This window comes from Phycodurus eques, chromosome 14 (genome assembly GCF_024500275.1).
Source record: "Phycodurus eques isolate BA_2022a chromosome 14, UOR_Pequ_1.1, whole genome shotgun sequence".
Taxonomy (NCBI): Eukaryota; Metazoa; Chordata; class Actinopteri; order Syngnathiformes; family Syngnathidae; genus Phycodurus; species Phycodurus eques.
Window position 1 is genome coordinate 17,943,514 of NC_084538.1, and position 21,022 is coordinate 17,964,535.

A 21,022-nucleotide genomic window follows, 5' to 3' on the forward strand; every position below is an offset into this window, starting at 1 on the left:
ATATATATATATATATGTATATATATATATATATATATATATGTATATATATATATATATATATATATATACACACACACACACACAGACATACAGTACATGCTCACATGATCACCCAGCTGATGGCAATGTTTAGAAATAAAGTACTAAAGTGATGCCAGGTTGTCTGCCCATGGCCTACTATCCAACAATCAAGGATTTGTCATGCTCCTAAGAAAACCTCAACCGACACGTGAAAGATCAGCCGACATTCCACAGGAGGGAAATCACCTAGCTGCAGTCTCTGCATCTAATCCAGCACAAATTCTTTGTCTCCTCCAGCAAGAAAAACTAGTTGTCAGCTATACAAGAGACGACATCTGCGAAACATTTACTCAATTCACAAACTCCTTTGTTAGCGGGATCCATTTGTCTCATTCTCGCTATTTAACAGCAGCGACAAGTCACAATGAAGTGCTGAGAACCTGATGTGCTGATGTTTTCATGATGTTTGACTTCTTTTGCAAGGATGAGGACATTTGCTTAATCATATTTACTTCACATTCAAACTTCCTACCTGACATTGACTGGGTTCAAATCCAGAACTATTTTTGGCGTTGAAGAGTTCTGCCCAAACATTTTATGAGCTCTTGTGGGTCCAAGCTTCCTCCCCCACCACGTTTGATTGAAAATGTCCATTCAGTCTTTGAGCAACCCTGCTAACTGATGAGAAAACTGATCTTGTAAAGAAAGAAAAAATACGGGAAATGTTCAAGACTGTCCTATAACTAAGGAACATCCTAGAACTACAGTATATATTTATCCGGATCTCCACCAAAATTAAATGTGTTCTCACATCTACAAAATGAATGCAACTGAAGAAAGGGTGGTTTTTTTTCATGGTCCCACGATCATCAAAATGAAAGGACAATAAACTTTAAAAAAAAAAAAAAAGAGAGGAGGTAAGAAGCGTATACAATCACACTATCAGATGCGAACAATGGCACTCAGCCATTCTTTCAGGTAATGGCTGTCCTGAAAGATGCAAGAACATCTCCAAAGCAAGCCAGTCCAGTTTAGATCCCGGTTTGTCTGACTTAGAATCCCAAAAACTAGAAAGAGAAAGGAACGTGTTTAAGTGCGATACCTCTTTTCATGTACCGTACAGCTCGTCCGCCATGACCAGTTGAGGTGGGTTCATCGTTTCCCACTTTTAGCAGTGGCATTGCTGACAAACTGGCATCACTCTTGGCTGCATGCTCCTGTCCACTGGAAATACTTGCGACCTGCATCGTGGCATCATTGGCCCTTTCTTTCTCCTTCTTCAACATCTTAACCAGGATACCTATAGGCACTGAGTTAAAGAGAAAATGTGTCTTTTGTTTGTGAAGACCAAGATTAAATATTTGTACTTAATGGGAAACCATCCTTCAGATGACAAAACATGTTGTACCTGAAGGCCAATAGATATGCTTGAAAGCTAGACTGATGAATATGTGTTACTTTCAGAAAGAATTTCCACGAGGCGAGCCAAAAATGACAACAAAGTAAAGGGCAGCAAGCACATTAGTTTCCTCACGGCATGCACAATAGTAGGCTTTTAATAATGGCATATTGCTGACATGTGCTCCCTGTCAGACATTACAGACTCAGGGAGATGTCATGGTCTGGGATGAATCAGTGGAGAGAAGAGAGCCAGGGAGGCTGCAGGGACTTTGCCAAGATTCCACAAAATCTTCTCCACTGATGAGATTGTATGTGTTTGTCTACTCGGGTCAAAGTGTCAAAATGCTTGGGAGTCCGGGTGAACTTGCGTGAGTATGCCATAGACACTGACTGGCTACTATAATAGCCTGAAAGAGGAGAACTGACACTGTGATGCTGTTCACACTTCATCTGCCACGGGTTTCACTTCTCCATATGCCTCCATGCGTTTGAGGGACTTTAATACATTCTCTTTACTCCATATTCTGACTGCTGGTTTGACTGCCTACTACATACTGCTTTTTGGTACATACAAGAACACTGTTGCTGTTTCCACAACTAGTGTTTTTTGCTTTTTCTTTTCTTGTAGCTTAACTGTTGAAAGAAGGGACATTAAAACAGTACAAACAAATTGTATTGCTAAACACAAGGTAATATCCTACTGAATGTTTCCTAGGGAATGCCACCGGAGAGTAGGACTATTGTATTGTTATGGCTACCTCGGTGAGTCACAACTATTATACCGCGTCACATTTTTATGTCTATTGTTTACCACGAATAATGTCTTTTTTTAATCTCTCTATGCCAGTGACATATAGTCTCAGGCAGAAAAATTAAATGCTCTTCCACTAGATGCACAAGCAGAAGGCACAATAAACCTGCGTAACCACCTATTGCTAGTCTACAACAGAATAAAATTTGTTGGTAGATTGAGATGAGCTCATAATTATTTCAGTAGACTGTATATACACTTTTTGAGACATTTTTGTTTGAGGTGTGCCGTTCATGTACAATATGCGCTTAGCTAAATAAAGTTTGGAAAACTCTGAGTGATTGAAAACCTTCCATTATTCATTATTGATCGTACAGTATACAAAGGGTTCCCTTGCCACTTCGCGTTTCACGTTTTGCGGCTTCAGTGCTTCGCGGGTTTTTCCAAAATATTCATCAAAAAAATAATAATTCATCAAAAATGAAAAATACAGCCATATCGGCAGCCATATTGCGGAAAGACGCGTTGTTTCATGTTGATGCACAAGAGAGAAGGTTTCCCTGCATGCCAAACAAAGAGATGAGTTGACTCAGAGGCTTTGTACATGCCTGTACTGTACGGTACATGCCCTGGGGACTCATACAAGGCGCGCCCAGCACCTTCCCTTGTTGTGTCTCGCCAGTCTCGTCCACGCTGTTGGCTGTCTCCCATACTGTATCTTAGTGTTGTGTTTGCAATAACTTTTTTTGTTTCAGCGATAACCTTTTTTGATTAGTTAAGCCCTTACAATGCCGCCTAAGCGCTGTGCCCCTGCGAAAGCTTCCTGCCGGTGTGCCCAAGATGAAGAAGATGATGACCATCATATCTAAAAGTGAAACTTTTAGAAGTGAAACTTTTAGATATGATCAAAGGAGGGCAGAAGTTATGCATCTGTGGCACACCATTATGGCGTGAATGAATCTGCAATGCGGTACATCAAGAAAGAGGAAGCAAACATCCGCAAAACTGCTTCAATAACCTTCAACAAGGAAGCGAAACGTGTGGTAACTCCGCGTAATAAGAGAATTTTGAAAAAGGAAGCGGCATTGGAATTGTGCATTGCTGACTGCAGGGAAAAGACAGTGAGTTTGGACACTAATATGATCAGGACAAAGGCCAAAGCTCTCTACGACCAAATCTTGCCCGATGACGACAATGAAGAGGCTGAAGAAGGTGCTGATGAACCTGACAAACCTCAAGCCAGTACTAGCGCTGCCAGGAGTGATTCGCCTCCTCGAGGACGAGGCTTTTCAGCCAGCAAAGGCCGGTTCGAAAAATGTCAAAAAAGATACGGCCTCAGAAGCGTGCCTCTGTATGGTGAGGCTTCCTCTGCTGACAACGATGCTGCTCGTTGTTGCGTGGAGGAAGAGATTCCTAACTTCATCAGTGAGGGAGGCTACCTCCCTGAGCAAGTTTCTAACATGGATGAAACGGGCCTTTTTTGGAAGAGGATGCCTTCGCATACATTCCTCTTCAAGGACGAAGTGATGAGGCCAGCCTACAAGCCCCACAAGGACCGTGTGACTGTCATCATGTGTGGCAATGCTGCAGGTATTATGCTTAAGCCAGGCATAATTTATAAAGCCAAAAATCCACGGGCATTAAAAAACAAAAATAAGGCTCTGCTGCCCGTGTACTGGATGCATAACTCCAGGGCCTGGATAACGAAAGCTCTGACCCTCGAATGGTTCCTCCATTGCTTCATTCTCCAGGTGAAGCTGTATCTGGCTGAAAAGGGCCTCCCATTTAAGGTCCTTCTCCTGATGGACTGTGCAGGAGGCCATGCAACGGACCTGCAATATGACGGGGTGCAGATAGAGTTTCTGCCCCCGAACACCACATCTCTAATTCAGCCGATGGATCAAGGCGTCATTCGTGCCTTTAAGGCACTCTACACTCGCTCCACGACGGAGGGCCTCATCTCGGCAGTTGACGACGACAATGAAGAATTCATCTTGAAAGCATACTGGCGTAGTTACGACATTGCCTCATGTTTGTCTAATATCCAGCAAGCATTAAAGGACATGAAAAGTGAGACCATAAATTCTAGCTGGAAGAAATTATGGCCGAACGTGTGGTGCACGACTATCCAGGCTTCACTCCTGACGAAGTTCATCATTCAGCGGTGGAGAAGGGGGTGAGGCTGGCTCGCATCATAAGGGATGAAAGATTTGTCGACATGACGGAAGAAGATGTCAGCGCCCTTATCGATTGCCACTCGGACCCACTGACAGATCAAGACCTCCTTGAGATGACAAAGTCTGCAAGTGAGGAAGAAAACGAAGAGGAAGATGAAGAAGAAACTGAAAAACGTGGCCTTACCCTGGAGAACCTGCAACAATTGTGCAACATGGCATGGGCAACGCAACGATTTCCCCAAGACATTGACGACAATATGGTTCGAGCTGTCGAGTGTAGCAATCGTGTTGACGGGGTTGTGTCCTTGTACAGGGGAATTTTGAAGCAAAAGAAAAAACAAAGACAACAACTATCCATCACCATGTTTTTCTCCAAGGTAAAACCCCAGCTATACCGTCAGCGCCTCCAGCAGAAGAGACTCCGAGTGAACCTAAAGCCTCTACGAGTCAAGTGAGAGCCTCACCTCCGCCACCAACACAAGCCTCTTCGCCTCTCTCAGAAGGCAATGTTGATGAATGTTAATTACTGTATAAGGTTTTAGAATTAAAGATTTAAGTACATATGTGTACTGTTGTAATCTTTGTCTCAAATATGTAAAGTATAAATACCGTTTACATATTTTAAACATTCTGGTACCCACATACACATACACGAAAATTCCTGGGGGGGGGGGGGGGGGGGGGGGGGGGAATCCTACTTCGCCGGTTTTTCACCTTTCGTGGGGGGTTCCGGTCCCCATTAACCACAAAAAAACGAAGGATCACTGTATACTATGTATAGAATGACACGAATAAAACATTGTAGCATCATTAAATATTGATTGGGATTCTGGTGTATGTCCCACATAAACTGGATATACTGTACATTTGATGACCGAAGCACATTCCATAATAACACATTTGTATGTCTTGTCATGACATTGCCGCATGTTTAGCTGTGGACAGACAACACAGCAAAAACTGCGGTAGTCAGCAGAACATTTAGGACGTTCAGTAATGAAGAATCAGGAGAACATTTTTATTGCTGTCAGCCGCTAAAAAGGGGATGTTAGTGGAAACAACAGCATGACAGTTCCCAACTGTGTCTCCATTACGGTCTCTAATGACAGTGACTATGTCCTAATTTCGAAACCCACCACTAATTTAATCTATAGTGGCTGGCTATTCCAGGCAAAATATACTTTATCTCAAGGTTTCATTTCATTGTTTCATACAAGTTCTTATTTAAGATTAATGTCCACCAGGTTTTTCCATCATGGCGATGTCTGGCATCTGATATCTTCATTTATGCTAAGCACGACCATAAACTTGAAGTATAGAGTGAAAATATTTCTTGGTGGGGCTCCACACTGGATCAGTGGGCTCCCTCAAAAGCCATTCTCTGCAAATATTGTGGTCGCACATATCTCATGATGTTCATTCAATCTTTCGGCTCCATTTTTCTTGTCACTTTCTATTAAGTTGTCCAATAAAGCAAACATCACAGGAAATATAGAACATGCCTTTAAACCAGAGCGGTGGAGCACAAAACTAATTTGGAGGGCCACAGGTTGCTCCAGTTTGAGTGGACCACATGTTGACCATTGAATAAGACAAAGCTCTGCACTGTGAGATGAATATTTGAGATTTGAGTATCAAAAATAGGGATGCTTGAAACATTATTATGCTCATCACTGCCATCACTCCGTTGTTCACTAAACAGTTACTTGGAAAATGTAGGACCTCTTGTCAATTGCGAAGCAGCAATGTGCCACTCATTGATTCTCATTTGTTGTCACCCTGGCACTTACATTTTTTTTATTGTTGCCAAGGCGCGACCCACTATGACAGCAGTTAGGAGCAAGAAAGAACATGTTCAAAAATAGCCTTTGAAAAAATAGGAATACCATATTTTTAAACATAACTACTCATGCTGACATGTTTATGAGTGCTTTGCAGAGTACCTTATTAAGAAACTGAGGATGGACGATGAATTGGTTTTCGAGTGGCATCACCGAAGCGGTGTGTGCCCCGGGCAACAACACACCATTGCACGCCACTGTAAACATAACCGCATGTAAAGAATCGGATATCATGACACTGATCTCTTCTTTTTAGTGCAACATCTATTATTATCATTTTGGGGAACTGAAGGCCGCAGGCCGAAGCAACTGTAACGGTTATAACAGTCTGAATTATGCTATATATTTTTTTTTTTTTACTACCTGTCCGCAACTCAGCCTAAACAGCTCCACGACCCACGTTTGGGTCCCGAGCCACCAGTTGAGAATCATTGAGCAAACTAAGTATTATGCGATGACAACTCAATGCCAAAGGATACTGATTTCATGATCACGTTGCTTCAGCAACTCCTTTAGTGTGATGACTTCTTCTGCACAGTGGTGCTCTTGAATGTCGTTGTCCTCCGGTACGGCTGCTGGTGACTCCTGTAGATCATGGTTATTGCTGTTTCCATTCCTATTGCCCAGAATCATTGCCTGTTCCCACCAAAAAAAATAAAAAAATCACACATTTGGAAAACTTTGTGGGGATGGTAAGAAAATTAAAAAGAAAGTTAGGACTAAGGGTTCACCAACTTTGTAGAAAGGTTTAAGGCCAATACATTGAAAAGGATATGGCTTAAGGAGAGTTTGGCGCATTTGACAGAGCAGCACAGGAATGTTAGAGTGAAAAGGTGTCATCATGTACAGCAGCAAAGCAACAGTTGAGCATAAAAGAGCTGGTCAGCACAACAAAAAAACTTCCAACTGTCATTCGAGTGTGATTGAGGTTATGTTCGGATAATTGTTTATCTTAACGAAGGCAGAGTATTTTTGATGTATCGCTTGTTTTTCCATTTCATTTAAAGGTGTACTGAGCACATATAGAAAATGCACGCACACGCACGCACACACACACACACACACACACAAAGGTACGTTATCAACATTGTTTGGGAGTGTTAGAATATACAATTATATATGAACCTGATGGGCTTAACCAGGAAAGTATTATCCACAAAAAGACAATATACATACAATAAGTCATAGATAAAGCAAAATCACTTAGGACATCCGTCCACTTCTTTTCCACATTTCTCTCCCACTAGTTGAAGCAAGTAAGAGCTTGACCTTTTAGCTTAGCTCGATACACCGGCCGCATCACTGTGGATGCTGCACCAAAAACGTTTGTCAATCTATCGATCGAAAGAGAAGAGATGAGCTTGTCTGCCAACCGAACTGGACTATCACACACTTCAGCCGGGCTGAGGAATTCTTCCTATGAAAATAATAAACAGAATGGACAGAGGGCAATTCTGGAAGAGTCAAACGTCCACAGTGAACATGTTTAACTCACCCCCGGTAAAGCAAACCAAGCTCCTGTAACATTAACAGGAGCAACGTGAAAAGTGGTCACCATCTTTGTGGAATTTTGAAAAAAAGAACATGGAATGAGACCTTCAAAGGCCTCGAAAATTCATCCATCCATCCATCCATTTTCCGCACCGCTTCTCCTCACTAGGGTCGCGGGAGTGCTGGATCCTGTCCCAGCTATCTTCGGGCGGGAGGCGGGGTACACCCTGAACTGGTCACCAGCCAATCGCAGGGCACATAGAAACAAACTCTCATGAATAAATAGTGATACATTTGTGCTATTTTAATCCACTTGTTAGGGCAAGTGACGCTATTTGACCCGTCAACTCAGAAACCTCCTTGGACTTTCGGCCCGTACGATCTTATTGGTTGAAAATTTTAACTGAAGCTTGTCAACCAATTAAAGGGCTTCCCCGAATAGCAGACAAAATGAAAGGGTCGAGGAGAAATGCTAGGAAATATTCATTTAAATATTATTTAAATATTTATTCGAATTTGAATGCGTTTTGGACCAGATTTTCTATATCACACAAAAGTGTTCCCCAAAAAGGAAATTTTTCCAACACAAAAAAATCGATTTCTCCGGAGCCCATCATCCGATTTTTCTACTCAGGTTGGAGTGGCCATTCAAACCAGACTTGGCATTTTGACAGTGTCATCTTTGGAAAATCTTACGTTACGTTACTACTAATGGAGGGACCAAATCTCCCTTAGCGGTATATCTCGGATGTACTCATGGAGTACATTAACCCTCATAAAACACAGCAAAGTAAATGCCCTTTTTTTTTAAGATCACAAAGAACACATGGGCTGTTTGGAGAAAGTCTCCTGGTCCGCTGTTCCACAACCAGGATGAAAATGGCATTGTTCCTCCACCACAGCAATAGTGAGAAGAGACAGATATGAGTCAGACATACACAGTACTGACAGGGACTACTATAAATATTGCAAAACTATTACCTTCAGCAGGCCAAAACAGTACTGGATTTTTCTCATATCGGGTCCCAAAGTCAGTGTCACGTCTGGACCAGGATCATCTAGAAAGGCCTTGACTGACTCTTGCAACCTAATCAAACAGACAGAAATGTTAAACCACTGCACTTACATGTTACAATCAATCACACTCAACACCAGCTCAACAGACACTAAAACAGTGGTAATCTGTATTTTGGTTTTTAGTGTTTAAAGTTAGGTATGTTCAAAGACAACTATTTACTTAAATTCGTGTTCCAGCTACACTGGGCCAGTCAGTTGATAAACTATCTGTGGTGATAGTCCAAACATTGGTTTCCCACGTTTTGGAAGCAACCACTGGAAAGACTAGGAGGCAACCATCCAAGCGGATTCAAAGAAGACACAAATGTTGTCTTTATTTTTCACGCAATCATGATGAAGCACTGAAACAAATACTGAGGTCTCATTTTGGTACTCTCCAACGTGAGTGGTTTTTAGATAAATCAACGTTTGGTCCTGCCATGCCATGCGCAATCGCTCAAGGAGGAAAAAAAAACCTTGTCCTACAAACAAACGGGATTGCTTTTCTTAGGTGTGACGGGATATGTTATGAAGACTGCGGGTAACCCATTGACGGCAGATCAGAGAGGACTGCAGATGCTGTAGCAGGATAGACCAAACTGTGCGTGCGCAATACTAAGCATGAAAACCAAAACGTATACGACATATCAAAACAGACCTCACTAGCTTCGATTGGGTTAGTTTGTTATACGAACAGAGCAGACTTAGAGCGGTGCGTCAGAACCATCAGTCCATGGACGACTGATTTAGAATTTAGCAACAGCACGTACTTTGTCATCTCCTCCACAGTTAGCTGGTCATCTCTCTCCTCTCCCGTCAGCATGGTCAGCTCCTCCTTCAGAGATTGAACCTCCTGCTTCAGGCGAGCAATCAACTGTAATTTGCCCCAAAATAAGAGGTTAAAATGCATGTACACAGAATGTAAACTATACAGATGTGGCACACATTTCCATATATGACACAAAATGAAGCATCCTACAATTTACGCACAAATCCAGGTCATGTCACTGCTGCCAAGTGATGAGACAATTTAGTGGTTTATCATGCTAATGCGTTTTGAGGAACATTTAAGGGATTCAAGACAACTGGATACGGCAACAAGAAAAAGAAGGATGCCAAACATGCTCTAAGTAAACCTCCTGCTGCTCTCTGCTAGCACACATTAGGAGCCTGCATATTGAGTCTGTCTGATACTCTTTCTCCTTTTTTTCTAATAAATGGTGAATGGGGAAAAAAAAGAAGGATCTATTCCTCCAAAGGTTCAGCTAAACAATTTTGCATCACTTCAGTAGGGTTCAGTAGGCATCAAGCAATGAAGCATTCGGGATAGATGAGTTTAGATATTTTAGGTGTAGTAATAGTTGCATATTTAAAACTTGATTGGACAGCGTTAGATCAAACTGTAAAGCGCTTCGCACGCTGGACCCAAGATATGAGTTGCCAGATTCTTTTTGTTTGCCATAATGTGTGAACTGATTTTATACAACTGTATAATAAACCGCACTTTTCCATCCAATAGCAACAGAAATAGAGAAATGGGTTAGAGTAATGACACATGAGCCAAATTGGTTTACAGTTTTATTTTTAAAAGGAGAATATCATGTTCAACAATTACATCTGAACAAGGACCTTCAACAATATGCTTTTTTCCGTATCAGCTGGACGGGATGATTTAACAGGGGTGGTTTGCCAAAAGGCAAACTAAAGGCTGTCAGTTCCAGGCCCTTAAGAACAAGAAGTCATACACACACACACGCACGCACACACACACACACACACGCGCACACACACACACACACGCGCACACACACACACACACGCACGCACACACTATGGAATGCACCTTAATTTCTTAATTGAATGCCCTAAAAGCAAGTTTATCACATGCACCCTATTTTCCCTGGTTAAAGTCTGACTGGAGACAGTAATACTTGCTGGCAACATTTTCGTGAGTAAATACAACAACAGTGTGTCTGTCACACAATGACCCTTCCAGACACACAGTTGCAAGGTCAAAGGTCAGACTGACTTCTCCACCGTAACAATGCAGTGCCTATTTTAGCAAACACAATTACGAAGCACAAGGCAGGAATCTCACCTACTGTCAAACAGTGTGAACACAAAATGCTCGAAGAAGAAACAGACATGCCTTGTGGTTTTGGGCAGGTGCCATCGGACTGAATGAAAATGCATCCCTAATCCACCTCATATTTGTTTTGTTTTTTTCCACCATGAACATCACAGCTGACATTTGAGTGCCAAACTGCACCCTGTACCTTTTTTGGAGCCTGCGGTCTGATGCAAGACTCCCAGCTGCATCCTCAAAGGCTGACCACCAGTGGTCGGACAGCACAATCAGCAGTAGTCTATTTCAGCGGGCAGAGCCCACACTGGTACCACAACGCCAAAGCGGAATTTAAAAGATCGAAATAACCGCTAAGAATGCGTGACTGATGACGTCAGCATAGAAGCATATATTACAGCGGTCAAGATTAGTGCAGTGTAGCAACATGCAGATTTTATGGTCCCAGACAAATTCATTCTGTTCTCATTTTGGGTAAATGACATGTCACAAACAATGTCAATAAACTTACAAAACATTCATTCATTCATTTTCCCTACTGCTTATCCTCACTAGGGTCGCGGGCATGCTGGAGCCTACCCCAACTATCTTCGGGCGGGAGGCGGGGTACACCCTGAACTGGTCGCCAGCCAATCGCAGGGCACATAGAGACAAACAACCATTCGCACTCACTTTCACACCTACGGGCAATTTAGAGTCTTCAATTAACCTACCATATATGTTTTTGGGATGTGGGAGGAAACCGGAGTACCCGGAGAAAAGCCACGCTGGCACAGGGAGAACACGCAAACTCCATACAGGCGAGGCCGGATTTGAACTCAGAACTGTGAGGCAGATGCTCTAACCAGTCATCCATGTGCAGCCCACTTACAAAAGAGTCCTGACTGAAATAGACCCAGATCGTTTCTGCAAACAAACTATTCTGTGCTCACGAGAAAACCTCCACAGTACACTGTAAGCACTCCTGCATAACTACAAGTTACAATTCATAACTACTACATAGTTTACCACACACAAACATGCTGCAAATATGGGGCCCTGCTTTATGAAGGAAACAGAGGTGCCCACAAAATCTAAACACGGCTGTTCCCTGGTCACAACAAAATGATAGCATATGGGCATTTTAGACCAATGCACATTACAGCAATATGAAAAATCAGTATGAATGATAATTTGAACAAAAAATAAACAATAGAGATACTCACAGGGACTGTGTAGCATTTAAAGAAAGCTATATCAAGTAGATGATATGGTGTTTAAACTTGAGTGAAGGAGGTTTAGGCAAATCATTAAGTCTTAAAATGCAGGATTTTGCAGTTTTATTACGATATTGTATAGTATGTGTATATATAGTATAAGTATGGCTTTTAGTCTTTGGAGACCATAATTGCAACATTGAGGTCACGGCTTTAGGAAGAAACAAGATGAAATTGAAGTTTTTTAATTTCGGGTTGGAACAACCCTTAGCGCGCTTGAGGAAACCATTCTTGTCTGGAACACTTTTTACTGCATATTTTACCAAGAGATGAAACCAAACCTGAAAAGTGATGGAATTATAAAGTACGTAAGATTTGCCATTGGTCCACCACTTCCATTGAGGAGCTTTGTCAAATCACATTTCTCAATTTGGCTTCTTCAAACCTCCACAAATGATGTTCCTATTTCCATTAAAGACAACTATTAACTCTGATCAACAGCAGACAAGACGGCTAAGTTGAATTGCAACGCAAATTAAATCAGTACCTTTGTGTCCAATGCTCTATTTCTAGCAGTTTCTTTCCATGACGGCAGAACTGATATATTTCAAAACTTGAAAAGCTTATTATTTCAAAGGGTATCAGGATGGCCATCGAAATAATAATATTTCAGTTAAGGGGAGGTCTTGTATGATGTGTATTTGCATGAGTAAGGTCTACGGTGTAACTTGTCGGTTATTTTCAAAACCAAGTCACCAGAAGTCATTCTGTCTGGTGAGGTTAGGATGCAAGTGTGCAACTTGGACTTTTTGTGAGTGTGTAAAGCCTGACGGTATAGAAACTCAATGCTCTCCAGCTGGATGCTTTCTCAAGATATGAGGTACTGGGCTAAAATATGGCGAAACCAGAATTGGAGGCATGTAAACAAGACAAGAGTGAGAATACAAATGCAATGTGGGAATAGTTGAAATATAGCAAGACGGGCAAGCGTCGACGTGTTGAAGACAAAAAAAAAGTGATTATTTTAGAACATTGGAAAAAAGTGGTTTTGGATTGCTAAAGAGGACACTTAAAGACATGGCCGATTACGCTTAGTTCCATTTTGAAGCTAAAATCATACAGCAACTCATTTGCTGATCAAATTAAGGCTTGGAAGCCATGTGAAAGGCGCCTGGCTGTAATGGCAGATGTGGTGTGATGATCGTGTGTCTGAGTTATGGTATTTGTGACTGGTGAGGTATTGAAGAGTATGCAGCTGTCTCACCACGGCAGGATCAAGTTCTTCATTCAATATTGCCTCATTCTTGATAACAGCCACCCGCTGGGCAAAGCGACATGTAGAGATGGACTCCTGTATTTTGTTAGATTGCAAATTGTTCTTTAGTGGAAAGATGAACACACTTCAAACAGGATATTTGCATTTTGTTCACAAAGCCATGACTTTTGCAGTCCATCTGAACTCTGCGTCTTACATCTACGTTCTTCTTGTCAACTGCCACAGTGGCAATCATAGTGGTCTTGCAGTTGCCTCCAAGGCTATCCCTCAGCACAGATGTCAGCATAGAGTTCCTGTATGGAATATGGCAGCGACTCCGCTCTGACAGAGCAATGATAACCTGAAGAAAACACAAGTGAAGAGAGGCAAAATACCGGATGGAAATGAAGACCAAAGAAAATGACTTATTTTGCATGACAACACATCCGGTGGGTCATTGCTGTTGTTTGCTAAGATGAAATATATGAAGAGTTAAAACAGCATCCACTCTTGTGGAAAATCTTTCGCCACCATTTTTGACAGACACAAATGTGTCTGTGGGATATTTTGGCCTCTCTTCACAAAGAACATTTGTGAGGTCACCAGTGTTGGATGAAGATGAGGCTTTTCTCTCCAGTGCTTCCACACAACTCATCCAACAATGTCTCCATGGACTTAGCTGTGTGCACAGGCTCACAGAAAAGGGCCTTCCACAACCTGCTCCCACACAGCTAAATCATTTCGAATAGTCTAAAATAGTTGAATTGAGGAGGAATATAAAGATCCATCCGAACACCGAGCGTGTTTCTCAGTACTTGTGTTTTTTATAGTGTGTATTGTGTTGAATGGTGACGGTGAAAATGGGGGAATGAATGGTGGAGGTTGTGTCAAATGTTACACTGTTACTGCCACACACTTTGTCCCAATATTCCGTGCGACTGTAAATTAAAAAACAGCATTGTTTTTGCAAAGTACCTGTTCCAAGTAATGGAGGGAGAGGTTGATGTATTTGGCCTCGGTGAGCAGCTGCCCATTTAAGCCGGTCTTGCTGACTCGATCCGACCCGGCCAGGTCCACCAGGTGGAGCTTAGAGCGTCGCAGTGTCGCGGAGCCAGGCTCGCGCCTACACATGTGCACGGTGAAAATACAGTGGGACCGTGTTGAAGCCTGGTTCATGGGAGTCTGGAGAGCGGAAAAGGAAGGACAGTAAGTACGAACACAATCAAGTTTTGAATCAACAACAGTATTGGCCTTGGAAAGACATAAAACAACATTTAGTTTCCATCTGTGATTCATTCAGACAACAAACATGTTTCTTTTCATCCTCATTTCCCTTGCTTCTGCTGATTAAAACACGTTGCGGCATGTGTAAACAATGAGCAGTAAACAGATGGGTGGCAGCTTTGCAAAAGCTCAGCTGGATTTTAAGATGGTCACCAGTGTAGGACAAGTTAGGCTGTGACTTGTATGAGACAAAAACAGAATATGATTTATTCAGCATAAACAAACTTTATCCACAAAAACAAGATGTGCAACATATGCATGGTGGTCAATGAAAAACAATGTAGCCTGGCAGCAGTGACTCCGAAATGTGCTTAAATTGAATTGTAATTGAGTTCTTTGGAATTTTACACTCATTACTTACTCCTTATTACTATTTGGGCCTCTTTCTCTAACCGTATGTATGCACAGAGTTGCGCTTAAATGGTGCGTTTGTACGTTGGACGCAAAAATGTGTGATTAATCAAGATTGTTTTTGTTCCTACTCTGCGAACAAATTTAGAACCTCCTCAGACCTCGCGAACGCACAAATAACGACGCCTCAAGATTCGAAAATACATCAATTCCGTATTTTACCCAAGACGAACAACATTTGGGAACTACGGTCATTTACAAAAACAATCCTAACTTTAACGATAATGACTCAAACCGTGAATTTGCTCATGAGTTGACTAATGTACTAAATAATCATGAAAAGCGGACCGCTCGCATTTCCCAGTGTTTCCAAGGCTTCAGTATTCTTTCTAATCCTTATACGCTCAACTTTTCTACATATTTGTTGGCGGATAAGGCCCATTGAGATCATGTGTAATGTTGTCAGTACTGTGTTATAAAGTTATAGACTGATGAAAACTAACCATAATGACACAAGAATGAAGTCTTTATAATTTTGCAAAAGCAGCACACGATGCATCCTTTGTAAACAAATGTGTGGAGCTTTCTTTTGTTCTCAGTTGCACACATGTTGATCTTACATGCAACACATGTTGACCACACACTGTGTTAAGACAACTCACCAACCTGTTTCTACAAAAACTATCATTTGGTGAAATTGAGATCAACATTAATCCACCCCAGTCCTTGAAAAGTTTAAGTAAGGACAGGAAGTTTGGGGGATGAAGTTCATGCGCTTATCCTAACAAGAGGAAAAGGAACTCTGAGGTCGAGAAAAAAAAACAGACGAGAGGAAATATGTTTTGATGAGGTCATAGGAAAGGTGAGAAGTGGTGTAGGTGAATTTTATTTCCAATAAAACAGTAGAGGGTATTGTCAGTTCTCTAAATGAATGAGGTCATATTTTGCTGAGTGTGTGTCCATATGGCAGGGACTGAAAGAAGAGGGTTTTTGTTTTTTGCGATTTCGACTGCATATGGAGCAAAGACTTCGTTTTGTTTCTTTTTCTAGGCAGTGACAAATTGACAATGTGGATGTTGTTCGCTTCAGGCTCAAGTGAAAGTTTCTTGTCAAGAGGTCCCAGTGAGGGTGAGTTCACAAAAGGCTCTGTGTGGGTGGCTGCTGAGGGCTCCCCAACAAAAAATCCTAAGATGCTTGAGCAACACACTGATGTAAAAACAGTGCAATTTTTTTCATTGACAAAATGAGGTAAATGCAGTAAAAGACGTAATATTGTCAACACTTGTATCTGTAAAACTAGACAAAAAGACACATTTTGATTTATACCATCTGTGTTTCTTCTTCCAGAGAAAATCAATTCTACACAGTTTTTGGCAAATGGATTTGCTTCATTGAATTATCCCCAAAAATTATAAATGAAGCAAAAGAAAGCCTTATGCATGCCCCGCCTGCAGTCAGTGCAGCCTCTGCAGGTGGATGCCATGGAAATCAAGTACGATGTGTAATGCTTCAAATCACGCAGCGCAATAGAGCTAAAAACTCGGGCAGCAAAGCAAGAATGCTTTGGGTGGGAGGCACGCACTCTGCAGGGCATGTGCACGTGGCCGCGGTGTGCGTTGGCCAAGCACTCAGGTAGGTTGGTCGGATGGAGCGGGGGCTCCTAAATAGATATTTTCAGATATACAGTAGGCAGCTAACAAAACATTTACCTGGTTGTTCCATTTCACACCTGATTGGCTGGGCAGATGCTCCAGAAATGCAACTAAAAAAAAAAATTTGCTAGAAGTCATAACTCTCCTACGGCAAAGGGAGGCTTTAGGGAGTACATGTCTGGCTCTACAGATAAAATATAGGTGTCCCTCGACATCGCCAGTTGCCCATCCTTGATGATGAAACATCATCACTCAATATATCTTCAGTTTATTCAAAACCAATACACATTAAGTCAATGGTAGCTTTAATTGAACAAATCAAATGGGACGACAGAAGTGGTTCCTCTCGAAAACTAACAATATTTTAGTCTGTGGATCAAAAGGCATCTTAATTTTTAACTTATCTGAGCATAATATCTCCACAATGTCCCTCATTGGCCACAGCCTCTCTTACTTACTTCTGCAATCATTCGATTGGTGTCACCCAAGAACAACAGATTGAGAGCCTCCTCTTCATTTGCGGACTGCTGCAATGAAAGGTTCCGAAGATGGATGTTCTGGTCAGTGTCTTCCATGATAATTACTTTTCTGGGAATGAAAAAACTTGATTTTATTCTAGGAAAGAGCAGGATTATAAATCTATTTAGACTAGAACATGACAAAGCAAAACAGAGACAGACCAAACCAGACGCAGCCAACGCAGCGCCTGTCGGCATCTGGTCACCCGCACAGCCATGAACCTATTATATTATTGTGGCACATGCTAAAATGCTAGCTGCTCAAGTGAAGGTACACAATATGAAGGCTATTTATTCTTTTTTCTAATTAATGCCTTATATTTTTTTATCCAGGAAATGCTAAGTTTAAACTGAAACTTACTATATATTTTTTTCGAATTGCCCCACTGAAAATGTTTCTCGACAAGAAAATACAGTTTGCTTCTATGCACAATGAGAATTTAAGAAATAAAAAATGTTGATTTTATTTTTAAAAAAGGGGAGTCGATTATCATTCATTATTAAGCAAAATGTCTATTTCCCCTTTTCCATTCATAATTGCTCTTTAACCAAGCAAAAATACAGTTGATCCGAATACTCGATTATTCAATAGAGGGCACACTGTGAACATGGAGGAAGTAGGCTTCACACTATGAGGATTTTTGGGGCTGATCACCGATCAGCGAGTTTAAAAAAAACGATAACCGATCACCAATCTGATCACAAGATGGCTGACTAAATACTTTTTTGCCCCACTGTAGTAAATGACCTGCTCATTTACTGTATATACTTGTGTACTGTATACTGAGTACCTTCAAAAGTATTCTCGAGCATTTTAGACAAAAGGTAAAACCTTAATGACCTCTAGGGGCATTCAAGGATTGGCCAGTGACAGAAGTTTAGGTTTTCAGTCAGGTCAAACCAACATTACAACATGACAAAAATAATGGGTGCCAACTTCCATCCATCCATCCATCCATCCATCCATTTTCTTTACCGCTTATCCTCACCAGGGTCGCGGGCTGCTGGAGCCTATCCCAGCTATATTTTCACCCTGAACCGGTCGGCAGCCAATCGCAGGGTGCCAACTTAGTGTAATTAAATTACTTCGCACACACCAAAACTTTAGAGCATAATTCAACAAAACGCTGGCATGTTTACCTACAACTGTTAGTGCTAGCATTAGCTTGCTAGGCTACAGAACGTTTTGTTGCCCTTTTGCGAGCCGTATCGTATTAAAGGTACGTGAACATACCTCAAGCAATCTGTGAATGAACGTCCTCTCCAGAGCATCGGTGATGACCACCACACGTTTTTACTTATTTTATTATCTCCCCCAACACACAATCAATTTGCATGATCTATTGTTGTTGTCGTCGCCATGGTAACGAGTAGTGGCGTTTGATTTGACAAGATAAAGCCCAGTGATCGTAAAAGACGGGATGCGGTGGTATCGGAATACAAGATTTTATTGCAGTAGTCTGACATACTCTAGTGCAATCGTGAAAGACCAAATTAGTCTGATCCAGGCATTACGTGTTGTCTGTCTAAGGCACCGCAAAAAAGTCCCACACCGTCGAATTTGTTTTTGCACCGACAAGATTGAAATAAAACTTTATTGGCCATCAGATAGTGACAGTGATTCATCATAAGACACGTGATAAGGCTAAAAATAAAGTAGCTTTTAGATCGGTACGCGACGGCGACATGGAGTAAATGTATTTTGCGGAGACGATCGATCGGCGAATTATGACATTAAAGCCGATCAGCATAAAATGCTAAATATTGGCCGATACCGATCCAGCCGATCAGATCGTTGTAAATTGTAATAGGAAGGGCTACTGTAAGCCTGGATTCAAACCGCAAACCTTTTGATTATGAGGGTGACATGCTCACCACTACTACTTTAACACAGTAATACTAATGTTACTGTGGTTTTGCATTAACCATTATTTTTCCAAATCCACCAATCAAAAAATATCTATTTTACAAAAGGCTGAAAAATAATAAAGAGTCAATTCAATATGCAATGTAATTAGAGCGCTTTCGTCTGTCCTGTCCTGTCCTGTCACAGAGGAATGCCGCAGAGGAGGATAACAGAGTGCACTGATGTCACGAGAGATGGGAAGTGGAAGAGAAAGGCAGACCAACAGTGCCACAGCTTCTTCTTGAATCAGCAAGTGTAGCCACAGCATGGTTAACATCGGGCACTGTCTATTTCCAGAAGACTATGATTTGCGGGTATCTAAACCTTGAGCAGAAGCATCTGCAAACGAGAGAAGTGCCTTAAAAGGAAATGCTACCAAAAAATACAGGACAAACACCAAATTGATGGACCAAGATGATGTTGTGCCTGGAAGTCTAATATCTATTTTGGTGATGTATTGCCAGTGACAGAAAAAGATCACAGACCGACAACCCCCGAGACAGATGGGAGAGATGAGAGACAGGGAGAGGCAGAGAGTAAAGCAACAGAAGACAATAAAAGAAGAAGAAAAAATGGCTGAAGACAAAAAAAAAAAATAAGTTTCCTAAGACTAAAAAGAGTGCCAATAACAAGCGATCAAAAACCATTTCTTCACGTAACCATTTTTCTCCACGTCAGTTGCAAAATCTATCACCAATTTGACCGCATTAATCACTATCCAAAAGCGTTATTCCTGTTGGCAGTCTGTATTGGATTGGTAAACAGTACAGTCTCCATAATTCACCACACAATAGATTCCAGGCAGTTAAATGGGACTGTAGAAATAAGGCTCAGTTACGCCCACACATGCTTCAAACCATGATGGAACTCTTGGTGATTTGTCCTCCTTCATTCATTCATTTTCCATACCGCTTATCCTCACCAGGGTCGCCGGCGTGCTGGAGCCTATCCCAGCTATCTTCGGGCGAGAGGCGGAGCCAGTCGCAGGGCACATACTGTATTCACTCGCGTTCACTCCTATGGGCAATTCTGAGTCTTCAATTAACCTACCACGCACGCTTTTGGGATGTGGGAGGAAACCAGAGTACCTGGAGAAAACCCACGCAGGCACATGGCGAATGCAAGCTCTCCACAGGCGAGGCCGGGATTTGAACCCGGGTCCTCAGAACTGACCACCTTGCCGCCTGTGAATAGTCTTTTCAGTGTTAAAATAAGCATGCTAACGACTATCTTTGCTGTGGGTTCCTGCATTGTTTGGCATTTTTCTAACTTTCAGACGGATTAAAAAACTCCAACACCAAGTTACCTGAACCTTACTTGGGATTTAGGCAAAAATAAAAAAATGTGTAGCTCATATTCTTTCCTCGACAGAGTCACCTAAGGTTTTACATGCCTTGATGAGCAGGATCAGACAGACGGGGGCAGCCTAAAGTGGATAATTGTAAAATCCAATTGTTATAGCTGTCATGAAAAAGAGTTCCAAAAAGCATACTGACTGTAGGTCCTCCAATCGAGATGCTTCATGTCTGGAATCCAGGAGGTCATAACCCATTTCGTTGTAAATCTCCAAGTACGAAATGTGGGTACTATACACTGTACTGCTGTCCTGTAGGGCAGAATGTATATAATATTGAAAGCTGATTGAATTAATTCAAATGAAACGCGTTATTGACATTTGTACGTTTTCAACTACAAAACTGCCAGTGGACAGTGGTTTCGTGCTGTGAAGTGACCCGTTAGCAGTGAAGGAAATCATTTTAAAGAGCATTGAAAAATAGGTACCCACCTGACCTTTGACCTCAGCTACTGCTCAACATCTTGGTTCTGACATCCTTTGTAATGAATCATGTTCTCCCTTTCACATACAACATTCCCTGAAAGTCTACAGAAGACCATTTAAAAATTGACAGGGTGTGAAACTGCAACTAACTCATCTACTCTGAGCTCTGACCTCAAGTCACTTGAGTTGGATACAATAAACAATTTTTGTTCAACTTTGTTGAGACTGGAACAAGAAAGTGCATGTACAGTATGTG

At 41.7% G+C, this 21,022-nt stretch overlaps 1 protein-coding gene across 1 annotated transcript in view; it reads right to left on the reverse strand.

Moving 5' to 3' along the window:
* The window catches only part of kif6 (kinesin family member 6), a 51,225-nt gene that overhangs the window by 22,712 nt on the left and 7,491 nt on the right, over positions 1-21,022 (reverse strand). Inside the window, exons 5-13 of the mRNA XM_061696934.1 lie at positions 20,483-20,592; positions 17,021-17,150; positions 14,251-14,457; positions 13,493-13,636; positions 13,285-13,371; positions 9,512-9,615; positions 8,667-8,772; positions 6,674-6,830; positions 1,127-1,324 (exon numbers count right to left, since the gene is read on the reverse strand). Of these exons, the coding sequence (XP_061552918.1) occupies positions 1,127-1,324; positions 6,674-6,830; positions 8,667-8,772; positions 9,512-9,615; positions 13,285-13,371; positions 13,493-13,636; positions 14,251-14,457; positions 17,021-17,150; positions 20,483-20,592 (1,243 nt within the window). The remainder of the gene's footprint in view (positions 1-1,126; positions 1,325-6,673; positions 6,831-8,666; positions 8,773-9,511; positions 9,616-13,284; positions 13,372-13,492; positions 13,637-14,250; positions 14,458-17,020; positions 17,151-20,482; positions 20,593-21,022) is intronic.